Raw genomic sequence first — 19,254 nt, 5'->3', positions numbered from 1 at the left:
CTCCTCCACCCTCCTTTCATTTCGAGTAAATCACAGGATGTCTGTGATAAAGATGCTCACTCCACCAGCATACTTCACTGTCTTGACTTGGTAAAAGAAAGAGCCCACTACAAAGGCAAAAGCAGTGTGAACATCTTCACAGATGTCCTATCATGATGGATTTCTTGTAAAAATCACACAAGGTATTCAAAATCTGCTTTCTGTCTCCCCTCATTTCTTGTGATCTCTAGCTCTCATCAACACCTTCCCCAGGCCAATTACATAGTTTATTCCAACCGAAACATGGGCTCTACCACACAGTGCTGCCCTTCTGGTCCCTCGGGTATTTTTTCTCTCTCACTGAAACTCCCCCAACCCCATCTTCCAGCTCCTCTCTTGACTCACTGGCTCATGCAGCGCATCTCTCCAGGGCACATCCTTGTGTGGGAAATATGTTGATCTTTTAGGTGCACCAGTGAGCAGCAAGAGGTATTTACTAGAGGTGTTTATAGTAGGAAGCCAGAAAGCGTAGGTGGTCAGACCTCTGTGTAACTATGCTTCCTTCTGAGGTTCTTGTACCATGAATTCTAGTTGGGCTTAGTAATAAAACCCAGGGTCAGATAGAGGGGTTAATGCTGAAGATCGGAGAAACAGAGTGGCCAGTCACTAGAGAGTTCTTTTACCTCTACCATTGCTCAGGCCAATGGGGCATTCCTGTCCTCAAACTGCATCTCCAGACTCCATCGTCTCTACCAAACCTCAGACTTTTCTGAGCCCCTGTTTGCTTCTTCCTTATATTTTTCTCTCCAACCAGCCATATCACTCCTGTCTCCACCTCCCTAGTGCTGGGGTTAAAGGCATGGGATCCTAAGTGTTGGAATCACCTTTGTGTGAGCTCTGTTTCTCTTTTAGACAGATTCAATCTTGTGCAGCCCAGGGTGGCCTTGAACTATCATAGATCCCTCTGCCTCTGTCTCCTGAGTTCTGGAATTAAAGATATATGCCACCACTCCCTGACCTCTAGTGTCTTAGCTCTGTACTCTCATCTTCAGGCAAGTTATTTGTTAAACCTTAAACAAAATGTCACTGCAGGTTCTGAACCAGAAGTTTTCATCAAACCAAAGAAGTAATCTTAAAGATAACTTTTGAACTGGAATCTGCAGGATATTAGAAGCGAACACTGCATGCCTTGAGAGAATAAGAAGGGCCATCCGGGACTGAATGTGGAACATATAATCTGGTATTTGTTGGAAATAATGTTATATTCTGATGAGCATGGTCAAAGATTTTGTTTCATTAAGAGTGTAGGCTTAGGGCTGGAGAGACGGCTCAGTGGTTAAAAGACTGCTCTTCCAGAGGTCCTGAGTTCAATTCCCAGCATCCACATGGTGGCTCACAAATCATCTGTAATGAGATCTGGTGCCCTCTTCTGGCCTGCAATCACACATGCAGGCAGAAACCTGTGTGCATAATAAATAATCTTTTTTTTTTTTTAAAGGAGTATAAGCTCATAAAACCCATGTTTTCCCCCAGGTGGTACTCAGTCTTTTTGCATTATCTCTTGTTCCTGCTTCAGGGCCTGACCTGGATACATGATACCAGCCAGCTCCTGAGCTCTCTGACTTCTGCGTTGGCTAGTCTGGTAGGGTGTTGCTGATTCCAGATGTTCCAGATGATGTCAGGGATACAGATGGGGACAAGCAAGGGACAGGTTAAAAAAAAAAGTCTGCAGCAATGCTTTCTGTATTATCTATCATCTGTTTATTTCTACACACACACACACACACACACACACACACACACACACACACACCACACCACCACCACCACCACCACACGCGTCTTTCTCTGGTTCCTTCCCTAGGAGGTCAACTTGGGCCAGCTTTGCCCAAACACCAAGGTGTGGTGCTTTTCTATGTAGATATTCCTGCCGACAACAATCCCTGCTCTATGCTGATCTGTCTCACTTCTGTAGATGTAAACTTAGTCGCTATGAGGCCGCTAACCCAGGAGTCCTGTGATATACGTGGGTACTGTCGCTGTTGCTTCTCTATAAGCAGATGTTTTTGTTGATAAAGCTTCTAGGAGTTCTCTGTATTGGACTGCGGGTGCCCGGCTGCAGTTGAAACCCTATAGGGGTCTTCCTCCTCTGAAACAGCACTGGCATCTAAGCAGCTACTTGAGTAGTCACAAGCTGCGCGTGAAAGCATCTGTAATGTGGCTTCAGTTAAGGCATGTAAGAAGAGAACACACACTACCTCCAAAGACTTGGATTAAGAAAAGAAGAAGAAAGAAGGACTGGTAGTCCTTTTCCACTGTTAATAGTACCACAGACTGGGCCAATATGTACAATAGACATTTGTTCAGTTTATGCGTCTGGATGCTGGGAAGTCTGGGGGCTTGGGACCACACCATTAATGCTCACAGAGGGATATACAGGTAGAATATCACTTCATGATGAGCTACAGGTGAACTCGGAGCCCAATGCATTCCAGATGAGAAAACAGATGTTCTGGTGACGGTGAAACTACTTGCTTTCAGAACAACGTTTAAATGGCCACTGTTTTTGTTGCCTTCCTTCTACAAGCCAGACTGAAACGCACTGAGGAAAGTTTCGAAATAAATTAAACCTTCAGTCAGTATTAAACTTCAAAGTGGTTTGTCAATACCCAATTTTCAGACATAATAGGACATGGAAAGTTGGCAGGGTTTGTTGCTCATCATGGGCAAAGGCCAGCATTTCCTGGCCCTAGAATCTACCCAGTTCTTCACTGGCTGTAGAATCAACTGTTTGGTAGTTTATGAACACAAGACCATACCCACCTGTGACTTTTTAGCCAGCAGGCCACACACGATCCACTTCTAACCAAGCAAACTTAGAATCAGTAGCACCCCTGTGGAGACTGACAGGCAACCCCCTAACTTCCACTTCCATGGTCCAATGGGGTACAGGCAGGAAGAGAAGAGAAAATCTGAGTGTCAAGGCTGGGCAGCCAGAATTCCTAATGAGGTATCTTCATGGTAACTGGGGGATAGGGTTGGAGCAGAAAAATGTCTACACATGGATAGGAATAAAGTGACCAGGGCCTTTGAGGAGACAGCCAGACATAAGGAAACATTAAGACTGGAACAAAAGCGAAATATCTGGGAACTGAAGAGATGGCTCGGCAGCTAAGAGCCCTGGCTGCTCTTCTAGAGGACCTGGGTGAAATTCCCAGCACCCACATTTAGGCTCACAAACGTCTGTAACTCCAGTTCAAAGAGATCCAGCACCCTCCAGTTGGCACCAGACACTCAGGTGGTACATAGACACTCATGCAGGCAGAACAGGCATACACATAAAATAAAAAAAAAAAAAGAATAACATTGAAAAACAAAATCCCCACAGAGTGATCCCAAAGAAAACAATGAAGCACCCAACATCTGCAGATTCTACTGACCACCTTCCCAGGAGCCAGCGAGGGGCAGATTTTACCCCTGTGTGACCAGCTCTGGGGCCACAGGAAGGGTATCCAGAATCAGGGGAAATAACAGGAAGAGGAAATCACTGTTTATGAAAGGATTCTTAAGCCTCGAAGAGTGCAAACACAGCCTCACTTACCGCAATGGTGCACACACGCAAAGTAGTGAACTTTACCAATAACTGGGCATATGGATTTGGAATCAGATTCACATTTAAAAAAATCTTAATTTCTACTTTTGATTTATTTATTGATCTCTTTCCTAAGGGGTTCCTTTCTAGGGGTTTGTCAAGGGCTCTAGGTGGACAGTGAAGTAGAAGTCAAATCTACCCTGAAGAATTCTCCTGGCCCAGACAAATCGGGGGGCGTGGCCTGCCGGAGCCGCCAAGAACTCCTGAAAACAAAACTTCTCAAATCTCTGGGATGAGAAGGAGGGGATGGGAATGGGTGAGCTGGAAAGGAATTGGGATGCGAAAGCTGGGACAAGAGGAAACAGGAACTGGGATCTGGGGAGCGTCAAGACTGCTAAGGGCTAAACTGAGCTGGAAAGACTTGGGAATCCCTAATCCGGCGAGGGGCTGGCAGGGTGGGCATCAGATCCAAGCAAGCAGAGGCCCTAACTTTCAGTTGTCAGCAGCTCAGAGACCTGGGGGAGGGGGGTAGAGAAAAGGGGACTGTGGGGAAGGGGCGTCGCCTCTGTCCCCCCCCCCCGCGCCCTCCCCAATGTACTGGGCGGTGCCTCACCACCGCCTTTTTTTCATTTTTTAATTCGGTCCCACCCCTCTGGCCCCTCTAGCGGGGCCGTGAGCTTCTGCTCGGCACCCCGGCGCGGATCCCTGGGTTGGTCTGGCCTGGGCCATTGACGTCACCACCAAGTTTGCTGTCCTTCGCGTCCCACGTGTGGCGGTAGCGGCCAAGGAGGCTGCAGGGAGCGTCTAGGAGCACAGTGGCAGCGACCACTGACAGGTCCCGAGCAGAGGGTCCACTCCAGGCGGCTCCCGGCTGGAGTCCCAGAGGAGTGGGTAGACTTCCGGAGAGCCCCGAGAGGCCAGAAGGTTCGAGTTCCACTCAGACCGAGGGGCTAAGGGGGACTTGGCTCCGTGCTGAGACCATCTGAGCCAGGACTCTGAGCGCGCTCCTGGGAGGGCCAGGAAAGCAGAACAGCCAGCGGCCGGGAAAAGGGTCACTCGCTTTGTCCGGAGCGCACACAGCTCTGCGGACCAGGAGCCCCGCGTCCCCTCCACAGGGACCGAGCCAAGAATGCAGGGTCGCTGAGCCGAGATCCGCACCGAGTGGCCGCTCAGGAACCCTGCTGAGCCCAGCGCCTTCGCCACCGCTGCCCGCCGCAGAGACTGCCTTGTCCGGCGACTCTCGGGGACCCGGGGCGCCGAGCTCTGCCCAGCTAGGCTCAGGACACGAGCACATTTCAGACCCGAGACGATGGTTTCTTAAGCACGGCCCCGAACCCCTTTCTGCCCCTTCGTCCGGAGCTCGGGACCCCGAGAAGGGCTCGCGGGCAGCTTCTGGTCCCCGCTCCAGCTCTGGTCGCCACTCCGCGGGGCACCTCTCCCGCAGGCAGGGGCGCTCGGGCGATGTGGCCTCAGGGCAGCGAGCGGGATGGCAGGGCTCCTGGTGCAGTCCCGGCCTAGCATGGCCCGCCCGTCGTCAGTCGCCTGCGGCTAGGATGGCCCCCTTGGGCCCCGCCGGTGCCCAGCCAGGCCAGGCTGAGCCACTGTCGCGCAGCATCTTCAGGAAGTTCTTGCTGATGCTCTGCTCGCTACTCACTTCCCTCTACGTCTTCTACTGCCTGGCCGAGCGCTGCCAGCCCGGGTCAGGCCCCGTCGCGGGGGTCCCGGGGAGCGGCGTCTCTGCAGGACCGAGGGAGCTGGCGGCGTGGCCGGCGGGGGCGCAAAGGAAGCGCCTCCTGCAGCTGCGGCAACGGCGGAGACGCGGGCGGCCCGGGCCAGGAGACAGCGGCGACCAGGATGAGCAGAGCCCTGGGCTGACCGCAGCTCCAGGAGGCTCCGGGGCGGGAAGCAGCGTGGCGGAGGCCCAGTCCGGGACCCTGGCCCTACTCCTGGACGAGGGTAGCAAGCAGCTGCCGCAGGCCATCATCATCGGCGTGAAGAAGGGCGGCACGAGGGCGCTGCTGGAGTTCCTGCGCGTGCACCCCGACGTGCGCGCCGTGGGCGCCGAGCCTCACTTCTTCGACCGCAGCTACCACAAGGGCCTCGCCTGGTACCGGTGAGCGCGGGGAACCCCCATGGGTATTTCTGAGAGCAGACTGAGCAGAAGGGCAGAGGGGGAGGCTTGGGAGGGGCGGCAAAGGGGAAGAAGTAGCTGTCCCCTACTAGGGCTCTCATTCCTCCCTTCTCCTTTGAGAAAGGCAGATTGAGAGAGGAAAGGGGGTTGTCTTCATTTTAATCCTCAAGAATCCCTTTCCCCGCAAACAGCCTGCCCCTTGAAGTCGCCCTTGTATTCAGATGAACGAAAAGAAAAAGAAAGACTCGAGAGAGTTTGCTTTAAAGTCAGAAACCTGTTCATCATTACTGGGTTCTCCCACTAAAGGAAGCCTCTTTCTGTTCCTTTATCTTTGAGGGTAATTCCCTGTGGTTAACACGGTATTTGCCCCGGTATTTATTTGCCTTGACCCTTTGCCAGATAGTTGTCCAAAGTGGTAAGTCATATAGAGACTTAGTAAAAGTGTCAAGTGCCGGGAGTCCATGTAGTTCCGATAATCTATGTCCCAGCAAGTGCCAGCAACCAGTCGTTGAGTTTTTAAAAAAAACATTTCCTTGGTAATACCATTGGCCTGACAGAAACTTTTCCAAAGAGCTCTGAACAATTATCTTTACAAATAAGATAGCTAATTTAAAAGGGAAAAGAAGTTTATATATAGATATAAAAAGAATGGTGGAAAAAGCAAGGGAAGCTTATTCGCCAGTGTCAAATCCAGATCACCTATAAGAGTTAGCCAAACTCTAATAAACTCTAGCGTGGCCTGGATTGAGTTTGCGGTGAAAAAAAAAAAAATACTCATCATCCCCACCCCCGCCCTCCAAGTTCAAGGAAAAATCATATGGTTAGAATTTTCCCATTTTATAAAGTTCAGCCTGTTCATAAAACATTCATTCTCATTATAACTGAAACAATATTAGAAAAGTTATGACACAATTGAGAGACAGCGAAGGAACCATTCATAAAACAGAGACGGGCGTGATGTGACGAGTGTATTTGCGTGTAGGGTCAAGAACACGTTCAGATCGATTTCAGGAGCTGAATTTATAGTTTAGTCCTAAAAAAAATCGGATTCAAACATTAAACACTTCTAAAAACAGCAGCTTTCCATTCACTGGAAAGAAAAACAATCAGCCTTCCCTGATAGCGAATATATATCATTTAAAACCATCAGCCACTTAAAAACCTCCCCCTGCCCACGCTTCCGCCATTTACCTTGTACCCTCTGGAAGTTCTTAAAAACTGACCTGTTGAATCTGGACAACAGGTCCTTCTTCTGAACACAAAGGCCGTTCTGTGCTATTCCTCAAGGACACGGGAAAGGAAAGGCTAAACACCCTAACGCTCTTATCTATAGCCTCTCGAATTGAATTGGGCCTCGTACAGTGCTGGGGGGGGGGGCGCGTTTCAAGCCATCAGTCTGAGATTTCTAGGCCAGCCGCAGGCTCTGAGGTCCTATTAAAGACGGTGAAATATTTAGTACTGACCTCCTTTATTTTCGTTTTGCTCTATAAACTTTATTTCCACAAGGTAGGATTGTTTCTTCTTATTCCAGCACCGTATTTTTGAGGGCACAGTATATCCACAGACCTGGATCTGATTTTCTGTGGAACTTTCTGAAATCGTGTAGAAGCAGGAAGGTTTCAAGGTAACTAAAAACACAAGTACTTAAAAAAAAAAAAGAGTAGGGAAAGAATGAAAAGCAAAAGTCATAAACTTTGAGGCTGCCCTGGCCTTTGGAAACTGGTGGTAAGCTATGAAGGAGATCTCCTCGGGTTGTTTACCCCCCAGCAGAGGAGTTCTAAAAAGCAATTTATGGCGGTTACAAAAATAACTGCACAGTAGACTTCATGGTTTGGTGAATTTAATTTTCCAAGTGTCGGAACAATGTCTTTGTTTTAACATTCACGGTGAGTGTTTTTTTTTTATTGAATGCATAAATTTAAGCTCACCGAGTAATATGAAAAACTCATTAAAAAAAAGCAACAACCTGTGGAGCCTGGATTATGGGATTATTTAATGAAATTTCCCCCATAGTCCTTTTTCTTCTTGACTCTGGACTTGGAGTTTGATGTTCATGAGAAAGACTGAAGACTTAACTCTCTATATGAGAAAATCCCACACAGAATAACTTGAAGTTACTGTGCATTTTGGCTACTTATATCTACCTAATATATAGAACAAGGATCTGAGTAGACCTTTCTAAATTGCTCCAAACCTGCAATAGAGAATTTCTACCACATATTTAAGACCACACACACACACAGGCACACAGGTACACAGACACACAGACATGGACACACTACACAAACAGACACATATACACACGCAGAGGAAAAACAAAACAAAACAAAACAAAAACAAACTTTCTATTAAAAAATTAAAGAGAAGAAAATTAGGGAAGAGAAAAATATGGGTAATATATATTTATTTTTAGATGCTTATTGTCATGGGGAAAATAAAAAAGATGTCTAGTCTCTGCTTCTTTCTTTCTTCCCTTGCTTTCTTCTTTCTTTCTTTCTTTCTTTCTTTTCCTTTCATCCTTTATTTCTCTCTATTTCTTTCATCTTTTTTTCTCCCTTCCTTCTATCCTTCCTTACCTTTTTCTTTTTGTTTCTTCTTTCTTTTTATCTTTCCTCTCTGTCTCTCTCTTTCTCTTTCTCTCTCTCTCTCTCTCTCTCTCTCTCTCTCTCTCTCTCTCAAATGTTTAACAGTTTGCTGTGGCAGTGCCCCCTACTGTCCTCATGAAGGGAGAAAACTTGCTCTTAGGAAGTTTGAAGAAATCTCTCAGAGAGGCAGTTTGAGACTTAGAAACTCTTGTTGATGAGATGTTTCTATATATTTTCATCACTGAGAAGAATATAAAACATAAGCTGTGTTTCCAGCATAGAGTATAAGTCCATCTTTGAAAAAAAAATATAGTAAAGCAAATGAAATGTGTTATTCAACATCTAAACAGGAGGTTCTTCTTATTGATTTAAAGCCTTTGCTGTCTCAACAAGTCTCCTGGCAATGTTTTTTTGTGTGTGGAGGCTTGTTCCTAACAACGCAGGACACTCCAGTGGAGGATTCTGGGTATGAAACTCCACCCTGTTGGGTTTGAAAAGCATTCCTCACGACTTAATTTAGCAGACATGCTATCAGTGCAACAAATGTCTGCGGCTTGCACGCCACGTGACAGCGGTCGTTCAAAGCGAACTGTATCTGTTTCCATTCCACGAGTGGTATGATCATAAAGGCGAGTGGAAATAACTCCACTCTCTCCAAAATGCAGAGATCTTTACTGGGAGTCAAAACCAGTGGCCGCTATTGCAGTTCAAGGGCAGGTGAACTTTGAACTGAATGAGAGGAGCCTTGTCCCTGCTTGTTTATCACATCTGCAGAGAAAGTGTATTCCATTTTCTCTACTGGGACAAAGGATGTATATCTGTAAATTATTTAAATAAATCATACATGTACATATTCATGCTTATATACACTCCTCCTTTGGTGTCTGTGGGGCATTGGTCCCATCCCCTGGTAAGCGTCACACTTTTCAGACGCTCAAGTTTGTCCTATGAATGGTACCGTATTTGCACATAACTTATAACATCCTCCTCTGCACTTTAAATCATGTGTACATCATTTATAATGCGTGATGCAATGCAAGTTTTATGTACAGAGCCGCTACAGTAATGTCTAGGGAACAATAACAGAAAAAAAGTCAGGACATGTTCAACCCAGATGTAATGTTTTCTGCATGTTTTCATACACAGTTGGCTGAGTCTCTGGAAGTACAACCTGTAGATACAGAGGGCCTGCTATGCATCTGTCTGTTCTGTATCTGTTTATCCATCCACACATCCGCAGAAACACACATGTTTATATGTGGCTCCTCTAACACCCTATATCTTTATTTGGGCCATAATAGGAAGCATTCTTTATGCTGTCTCTGGTGCTAGCACGTCCCACATTTTAATTCCCTTCATTAGCAAGTCGAGACCGTTTAAGCAGAAAAGACTATCACATTATAGCATACAGTAAAGATAGACGATTACTCAGCTTGGAGTTTCGGAGTTAGCGTTCTCCTGACTTCATCAAAATGTGAAAGTTTTAACCTTTCATGGTCATGGCTTTATTTTTCGAGGCCACTAGAGAGTCAACTTAGCAGAGCAACTTCTGGCTTCCGGGAGAACTCTGCATTTTGTGGCAGCTGGGAGCAGCTGCAGAGGACCTCCAGGAACCATTCCCACCCCCTGCACCACCATCCCTTTCTGCACAAAGAGTCTGAAATTTAAGCCAAAGGAGGTGCAGATCCTGGCCACCCATGCAAGGTCATAAGGACTGAAGTCCAGAGACTGTGTCCTTGAGTAAGCAAAGAACATGGGCTGGGGAGAACTCTGAGTCCAGGGGGTTCATATCTGTGGAGAAAAATGGAGCTATTTCTTCCATGAATATACGTCCCACCTGCTGTCTTTGTCCGAATTCTGGGTTCTTTTCCTGGAGATGTCACTGATAATTGAACCAGCTGTGTGTGCGTGTGCGTGTGAGTATGTATGTGTGCATGCATGCATGTGTGTGTGTGTTGTGTGCATGTATATGTGCCTAGAGGGATATATGTAATAGATGAGGAAGGGATAAAATCTGTATGACTAATTAAATTATTCAATAAATGTTTAGGGAGTGACTTAGCTGAGCCAGGTACAGAAGAGGCTCCGATTATCCTGGAGCTGAAATACCTTGAGTCTGCACTTCCTCCTTGTTGCCTCCCCTTGTAATCTGAGGGTACCGTGTGCTGCTTTACTTCATGTGAGAAAGCAAAGATAATCTCTGGGTGGAAGTCCCCCCCCCCCAGTGTTGTGATCTCCTGCCCCACCTTCCCTTAAAAGAAAACACTCTGGCCCAAATATTTGTCTCATATAAATAAACCAGTTGATTGGCTCGGGATGAATAAGTGCCAAGTCTGTATTTCAGACGGGTCATGGGAAGAAAGTGGGCCTGTGCAATTAATGACAGCAGAGGCTAACCTTACATAGGCCAGATGTTCACATCATGAAGAATGCTGGTCACAGAGCAAACAAACCTCCTTGATGTAAACAGCCGTAAGAACCGGTCATCTCTCCCAGGGACACATTGAACAACTGCAGTCACCAGCAACGCTATTGCTGGGTCTAGGCAGGAACCCTGGATAAGAAGCTCTTTTCCCGAGGAGGAAATACCTTCCACCCCCACCTAATAGAGGTATGGGTCCATAAAGAGAACTGGTTTTGCCAGGCACAGTGCCCCACCTTGTAACCCCAGGACTCTGGAGGCTGACTTGGGAAGATCACAAGTTTGAAAGTAGCCTAGCTCCCTCTGAGGCACGCCATCCAAAAACCAGATTCCAAAACTCAATAATCTAGGGTAGTCTCTTGGTCTGTTTTTCCCAACAGAATTAAACCCTGAAGTTGGAGAATTCTGTTATCCTTAAGTAATGAGTTAAAACTGTGGCAGTAAAGTTTCTCACCAGATATGTGGCTCTCTCATATGCACAAAGGGAGGAACCGGCAGGGAAACAACACTTGCCCTCTGCCCTTCACCTTGATCAGATGCTCAACACTTCAGGATGCGTGCTAATTCGATACACTTCAAAAATCTCTGTGGGGTATATGACTACAACTAGTAAGAAAACATATGTGAAGCCAAGCTGTAGGAACTGAGCCAGGGCTCGGGTTCTCTCCTAACTCCTGCTTCCAATGATACCATCCTTGACTGGTTGGCCTTTCTCAGGTACCTGAATGCAAGTCCTTGGGTCACTTGAGTTCTGTACGACAGAGTAGAGTTTTAAGCAGTCTCGGGAGTTGTCAGATGACGGCAGATGTGTGGCAGGAAAGGGGGAGTGTTTATTAATAATGCAATTAAGTACTTGCCGTTAGGAATGCAAGAGAGATTCTTTGAACGGATATAAACAAAATTCCTTCTCCCTTGAGAACAGTCTCCTTTGAATGTGTTGTGTAGCGCCATCTGGTGGTGAAACGAGCAGTCAGTAAACCTTGCCAGAGCTCAGAGGCGCTTGCTCAGGCTGTGTTTGTAGCCTTCTAGAAGAGAAAATTGAGCAGTGGACTGGGAGGGAGAGTGGGAGAGGAGGAAAGTGAGAGAAGGGAAGAGTGGGGAAGGAGAAGGGGGAGAGGGAGGGAGGAGGGAGAGAGACAGAGAGGGGAAGAGAGGGAAAGGGAGGAGAGGGAGAAAGGGACTGGGAGAGAGGGACAGAGGATAACGAAGTATGTAACACTTACATAACAGGTACCATCCGCCTAGCCCAGCTGTTGCATTTTGCCTCTTTTAGGTAGGGGCAGTTCCCTTCTTTGAGTCAGGCAGTTTATTCTTTGGAGAGAAATAAAAGAGACTTGACTTGACAATAAACCCGAAAAGCAAGATACAAATGATTAGAGGATTTATATTAGAAATGTGTAGGGAAGGAATGCCATATGCCCCAGATTACTTTTGTTAGTGCGTTTTGCCTCTGTTTCTGAGAGTTGGTTTCAGATGGAAATGCTTCCAGATGACTTTGTGTGGTGCAGGCTCTGGAGGAGGGTCCTGCGGTTCTTAAGGAAACAAGAGGCATACAGAAGCTGGCTTAACCCTTGGAGTTCCTGCTGTGTGCGCTCCAGATGCAGGGTAACTCCTGGGACAGAAATCAAAGATGCATTCCCGTGCCCAAGGACAGATGGAGTCAGGGTAAAACCGCGGGAAGGGGAGTGATAGGGACATTATAACTGGGAAACTGGAAGAAGTGACCTCAATCAAGTAACGCAGTGGCTGAGGGCAGCACTGCCTTCTGCTGAGGTCTCGTTTATTGCCCTGATGTTATTCATTGAACACAACTTTCACCTGTAGGATATTTTCCTCTGGGTCCAGAACCCATGTAAATATGACAGTCCCAAGAAAACCCAAATTGAGCAACACTCTACAAGACATTGGTTCAGGCTAGAACAGAAAAACAAGTCAATTGAGAATAAACTAGGCGAATGTGTGTGATGTGGTTCATTGAGCGAAAGGCATTAGATAGTACCTTGGGTTTCTCTTTCCAGTGGCCAATCACAGGCTGAAAATCTTAGTGGAGAATTCCAGAAACAAAGAACTCACGCGTCTTCATTTTGGTGCCTTTCTGGATAGCAGGATGAGATCTTATGCTCTTCTACTTAGTGTGTGAGTCACCCCTGCGTCCTGTGCATTCGCACTGTATAGAGCACCTATCTGTTACCCACTTGGCAGCCATCTCAGCTCCACGCTCCAAGTACCCCTGTGCTTCCAACGCAACTAATCCTTATTTCACTTAACAGTGAGACAAGTGCAGGAGTAGAGATGCTGGCAGCTTGAACTTGAGGAAGAAAAGGCACAAAGTGCTTCCCTTAAGTGAAAAGTCCAAATCTCAGTCAAGAAAGAGAAGTTCTATTGAATGCTGACTTTACTGAGGTCTGTGACAAAAATGAGTCTTCTGTCTGCAGGATTTTGAAGGAAAGAGAAAGTACAAGTTTTACTGGCATGCTCCAAACTGTAGAAGCTGCAGCCATAGTGCATACATGCTTAGCAGAGAGGTAAAGGCCATTACCTTTGTGTGTGCGCACATATAAATTGCTTGCGTTGAGGGCTATGGTTTTCTGGCACTCTGGGGTTCTTGGAAGAATTCCAGAGTGAATGGAAGGAGGGGTACATTCTGATGTTAGTGTGCTTTGTTTGGAGATGACATCTCTGCGTGTAGCCCAGGCTGACTGCCTCAGCCTCCCACATGCTGGAGTATAGGCTTGTGTTGTCACACCCAGTCTAGTTGACCGAGATGAGCATCTTGGTTTTTAACAGTGTGTTATACTTGGCCTGTATCTGTAAATGATACCCATCTCCCAGAGGGCAAAGTTTTTTCTTTGTGCTATTCTGTGTGGTTCAGATATCTAAAATTATCCCCAAGCCCCACACGAAGCCAACAGAGAAGTCAAGAAGAGCTTAGGGGACAGCGAAGGCCGCTTGTTCTTAAGCACACTACAGACATTCTGTGTGTCCCTGCTCCTTACTTTGGGGGGCCTGTGTGGGCTGGCTGCTTCCCCTCCTCGCAGCACCTGTTGCTTCCAGACAGGATGACACCCTGCCCCCTAGGCTTGCTTCAGAACAACACTCCCTCTGGCTCGTCCACAGAGACAGTGTCTGTCCTGTCTTTCGCTTCTAGATGGCAAAAGCAAAGTGAAGCAGTGATGAAACCCCCCACCCTGAAACTCCCTCTATGGACAGAGAACCTTTGCACAAGTGACTGGGCTTGAAAAACGGGAAAAGCCAAAGTGGGGGAGTCAGACAAATGAAACACAGGGCTTTTTAAAAACTATTTTTAAAAAAGGTTTATTTATGGGTATGGTGTTTTGTATGTGTATTAAGTGTATGGTGTATGGGTGTTTTGCCTGTGCATAATCTGTGCACCATGTGTGTGCCTGGTGCCTGCAGAGCCCAGAAGAGGGTGCTGTATCACCTGGAACTGGAGTTACAGAGAGTTGTTAATCACCATGTGGATGCTGGGAACCAAACCCAATTTCTCTGCAAGAGCAACAAGTGCTCTCCACTGCTGAGCCATCTCGACAGATCCCTAATGTTTTCATTTTCAATTACAAACATAGGAAGAGGAGGCCTCAGAGCTGGGGATGCTGTGTATGGGGTACGGATGTGGGCTGTGGTGACAACATGGAAGAGGTGGAGAGGAGGCCCCATTGCAGAGTGCAGGAGAGCCAATAGAATGGAGCGTCCTATAGCGGAGTGGCTTACTTTGCTGGTGCCCCTCTTCTCTGACAGCATCATCAGACTTGAAGTCCCTGTCTAGGTGGCAGGCTGTCATTTGGGTGCTGTTTTTAACCACACAGTTGCAGAGCTGGGCCTCTCATTTAACAGAGTGATGAAAATCTCCCTCCAAACATTTCCCCTGTGATATTTATAACAAGTGTAAAAATAACATATATATTTAATAATTCTAAAACTATTTATAATGGACTATAAAAAATCCACATCACTTTTTTTTTCTTAATGAAAACAAAGCTACACCTGCTCCTTTCAGAGCCCCCAGGATGTCTGCGGTGTTTCGTTTGATTGGGTTGATGGTACTGTCTTTAGTGGGTCTGCTTTAGGCATCTCTTGTGCAAGAGATGGACATGGATGCTTGTGCAGATAAAATTAATTTTGGTGATTTAATGCATTCTCTACTTTTGGCGTTCTCCCCATTGTAGTGGAGGTAAAATGTGTTCTTTAAAACTATTCTTTATTTTAAAAGCAGCAAACAAAACATGGAAACCTTGTAACGCGTATTTGCCAAAACCTATCACTCTAGGTGTAAAGTGGCCGAAACTGGTTGTGTTGAGCTCTTGTTATATGCTGAATGAGGTGAATGGTAGTCTGTTTGAGCTTAGTAGGACCAATAATTAAAGTCTGTCTTGATATTTCCTGCAGCCTATATTTAAAAACACCCAGGTTTGGAAAAGGGAAGCAACTTACCTCAAAATGATAGACTTATGTGACCCCAGGTTGTCCCACATCTAGGCCTTCAGTGTGCTCCACCTCCTTGGCATTGGGGGATGCTCTCTGACAGAAACAGCCACCTGTAGCTCCTGCTTAACTCTTCAGCCATCAGGGTCCCAGAGATCCTGGCTAGAGAAAGCAGCCATGTAGTTTTGGTTCGATTTGATCAAGGACCTATTAGTTATAAAACTGGTCTGCACTATTTGATTCTGATCAGGGGCCATTAGTTATAAAATTGGACAACTGATCCGATTAAGTATATTGATAAGATTGAACGAGCTATGGGCTCTTTCCATATCCACTAAAATATAACAATAATCACCAAATAGCCTCTTGAGTGAGCCAAGCGCATGGCTTCTGGGTGGCTGCACACAGAAGCCAAAGCCCTGTCAGGACTATGGTGGGAAAGATTCTTGCATTCCTACACTAGGGCCCAGGTGGGGTGGTTACTGTGCTCAGTGTCTGGGTCACCAGGGGCTCTGAGGTCTCCTTTGCAGTGTGAGGAGAGGCCTTCTCCCTTTATGCTGCCAAGACTCTCTCTGCTAAAGTGTTTGTCTCACTTACCTTTGGATTGACATTTTTTCCTCTTTAGTCTTAAGATGCCTTAGTTAGTATCCCAAGTCAGAGCATAGTCCACCATAATCTAGCATTCTTCTGTTATCATGATTGTAGCCTCCTGGCCATCATGAGCAGAGAGCCTGTCCCCAGTGCCCAGGCCATAGCCACATATGCCCTGGCTTTTGACAACTATACCCCCTCTAGGTTACCTATATTTAGTTTGGGGCACACATGGAACAGGACAGAAATCTTACTGGTCTGGGACCAGGTAAAGTATAACTTTCTGTTGTCCAAGAACTGATTAATTAAAGCCTTAGCTCGGATTGAATCTGCTCACTCTTCATCTACCTGATTTTAGATGCTTTCCTCAGCCATTTTTGACAAAAGCTGGTCTGCCCCCCCCCCCTCTGGGCCCCCTCTGGCCCTTGGATCCTTGTCATTCATTTGTGTTTTCTGGTGTTGTCTGCTTGTGAAATACTAGCTGGAGAAACCCAAGTCCAGCCAGGGAAGGCTTCATTTTGTTTTGTTTTTTAATTTCTTGAGTATTCAGAATAGGAAGCAATCAATCAAATTGTGGGAATAAAATTCCTTTGCCGTTTTTAGCGTTCTTTCTTGGGTTAGATTTCTTTTCTCACTAGGAAGTATCAAAGTGACCAGAGTGAGTTGAATGACAAACTCAAAAATAATGTGCCTTATTGTCATAAGTCCTTGAAGAGTCTCAGTATGGATTAAACCTAATATATATATGTATATTTATATTTATATATATATACACACACACACACACACACACACACACACACACACAGAGAGAGAGAGAGAGAGAGAGAGAGAGAGAGAGAGATCCCAGCATTTCCTTGCTTAACTGAAGCCATGTTTGTCCTACTTCAGGTTTTGAAAAGTTCTGGGAAAGGGAGGGAAATAGTCCCATAGTGCTGATCTTAAGTAAGCAAAAATTCGTGATTATTTTTTCTTTCTTTTCAAAAAATTTTCTGATGCACTCTCATTATTCTTGTAGTTTCTTTCATCGTCAAATGTGGGTTTGCTTCTTTTTTTCTTTAAGAAATAAAGTTGGTTTGTTTTTCTTCCTAATGGGGCCTTGCTCTTTCTTCTTGGTGTAGGAGGCCTTGGGATTGCAACAGTATCTGTTTAAAAGGCTTTTCCTGAAGCCAGAGGTTCCCTTAGAATGCCCTGGGAGGGTTTAACGATGGAAAGAAAACAAATTGGATCTGTTTTATATTTGTATGAGGGGAGGTCATAGGGACCTAATGCTTGCGATGAAAATTCTTGGGATTTTCAGGTGTGTTTGCCCCTTGGCCATGACTGGCAGAAAGAAAGCAAGTGTTGAAGAAATTATTTCTCTGCTCCTGCTGATCTTGGCATGAAGAGAAGCAGGCTCGTTATTTCCATGTCTTTAGACACGTCAGAAGAACACAGGGATACTCACGCCTGAGTGTTCTGGGAGGGAGCGTACCTGCTGGAAATCCCTGGGTGAACGGAAGCGCATCAGCATGAGTGGAGCCACCCGATCTGAGGAGGCTGAGGTTACCCCACAGACTGATGGGCACTGAGGACCAGAGAGAGATGAAAGGTGGTGGGTGACATGGCATGGGACTCTCACGAGTGTGTAATAAAACCAACCTTTAAAGCCAACGCTGATATAACTATAATGGAGTGTAGCAGAGGAAGTTTGAGTGGATCCCACCCACATTCCAGGAAGAACCCTATCCCTTGGACAAATTTCATCTTTGTCATTTGCTATTTAAGGCAGTGCATGCAAAAGTTTTGGATGTGAAATATGTCTGCTATGGTGCGTGGTGACCTAAGAGAAAGCTGGAAAACAACCAGCTAGTAAAATGGGAAATACAGCTGAAGAGATATGCAAATGAGCCTAGGGCCTGGGAATCTGCACACTACTACTTCATAATAAAAAAAAATAATGACCACGCCTGCCTCCCCCCAACTAGATCAAGACTCAGAAGTTTTTGCTTTGTTTTACTGGGAAGGGCCAGACATACTTCAGTGTGGTTCCGAATGCCCAGCCCGACTGTTAGCACCTTAGCTGTCCCTGACAGTCTGGGACACTACCTATAGCCTGCAGACTTTGGGGGTAAGGTGAGGTCTTCCCTTACCTCTTGCTACTCTCAGCAGATGACCGACCAGGAACATTTGAGGAGACACGTGATGGGTGCACAGTGCAGGTTGTCCAGCTCCGTCCTGATCCCAATCCGAAGCCGCAGCACCCCTGCTGTGGTACCTGGTGCCCTAGCATCCTGCCTTGGCACAGCACGGCTGTAGCCCATTGGAACTTGAAACGTGCAGAGCGGCTCCAGATGAGGCCGTTTTGGGGAAATGCAATTATTGGCCCAGCTACAAACATTCTGTTTTTGGACACACAAACACCAAAGTAGGCGTCGCTTATTTCTTTATTTTTTAAAGCTTGAGCATCCATTTTGATGTTTCCTAGACTTTGAACTTGAGTGTGTTTGGTTTACGGCGCTTCTCTGGTCACACCCCCTTCTTCCTTTTGCATGTTGGGTATTTGTGTACCAGTAATTGGGGACATGGTGAAGGAAGTCTGGCTCATTACCACCAGACCTACAATCTGAGCAACAACTTCCCAGTGCGGATGAGTTTGCCATCCTGCCTGTGTGGGTGAAGAGGTGCCAAATCGGGAATGAAGGCTGGGCAAAGATTTTTCGAGGATCAGCAGGTGACTTTTTTTTTTTTTTTTTTAAAGCGTTTGGGCTTTATTTTAGGCCTGCTCTAACTAACAGGAAAGCAGACACGTAATTCAAACATCCCTAACACAAAGGAATGGGAACCCTTAGGGAGATGGAAATGCTAATTATACTATTTGGTTAGCCCAAGTTGTATAATGTATTGGATTATCACATTATATTTTATAAATAGGCACGATGGCTGCATCATTAAAATAATTTTTAAAGCAATGTAATGGAAACTATCCCCGCACGTCAAACATTCTATCCAGCGCACACATTTAAATGGCATGGATAAGGAGGTGAGAAGAATTTTAACATTACCATAATTAAAAACAATACGTGTACAGTAAAACGCGGTGTGCAATCACAACAAAACTGGCTAATAAGCTAGTCTGCAATGCATTTCACACTGACACACAGCTCAGTTCTTCTCGGCTGCCCTTTAAAAGGTCCATAATTCCAGGAAACAGGCTGCCATCATGGTTCCACACAGCTCTCAGGATAGAATCCCGTGTAAAGGAACCGATAGGCTGGCTGAAGTCTGGCTTTGCTCCTCGTCTCTGATTTGACTTTGGAAATCCAGCCCTCATTGGTGGCATGTGGATTTGTAGCCACTTAGGTGGCTGTTGAGGGATCCTGAGGACGGTGAAGGGCTGAGGATAGGTAAGGCTGGTGGGGAGAGATTTGCTCAATGTTTTGTCTGTAGAGATTAAAAACCCATGAGGAAGGCTACCCGTAATGACGGAATGGACAGAAACTGCAGAACATTTGAGCATTTTCTTGTGAGT

General features: G+C 46.2%; 1 protein-coding gene across 1 annotated transcript in view; it reads left to right on the top strand.

Annotated features, from left to right (window-relative positions):
• The first annotated feature begins 1,970 nt into the window (after window positions 1-1,970).
• LOC126488258 (heparan sulfate glucosamine 3-O-sulfotransferase 3A1) overlaps window positions 1,971-19,254 on the top strand; it is a 95,974-nt gene continuing 78,690 nt past the window's right edge. The window contains exon 1 of the mRNA XM_050121621.1: window positions 1,971-5,684. Coding sequence (XP_049977578.1) covers window positions 5,125-5,684 — 560 coding nt within the window. The 5' untranslated portion in view covers window positions 1,971-5,124. The remainder of the gene's footprint in view (window positions 5,685-19,254) is intronic.

This window comes from Alexandromys fortis, unplaced genomic scaffold (genome assembly GCF_014885135.2).
Source record: "Alexandromys fortis isolate MF-2015 unplaced genomic scaffold, M_Fortis_MF-2015_v1.1 scaffold_199, whole genome shotgun sequence".
In the NCBI taxonomy this organism is placed as follows: domain Eukaryota; kingdom Metazoa; phylum Chordata; class Mammalia; order Rodentia; family Cricetidae; genus Alexandromys; species Alexandromys fortis.
The sequence above is the reverse complement of the archived record's forward strand: the minus strand, read 5'-3'. Positions and strand labels throughout refer to the sequence as shown.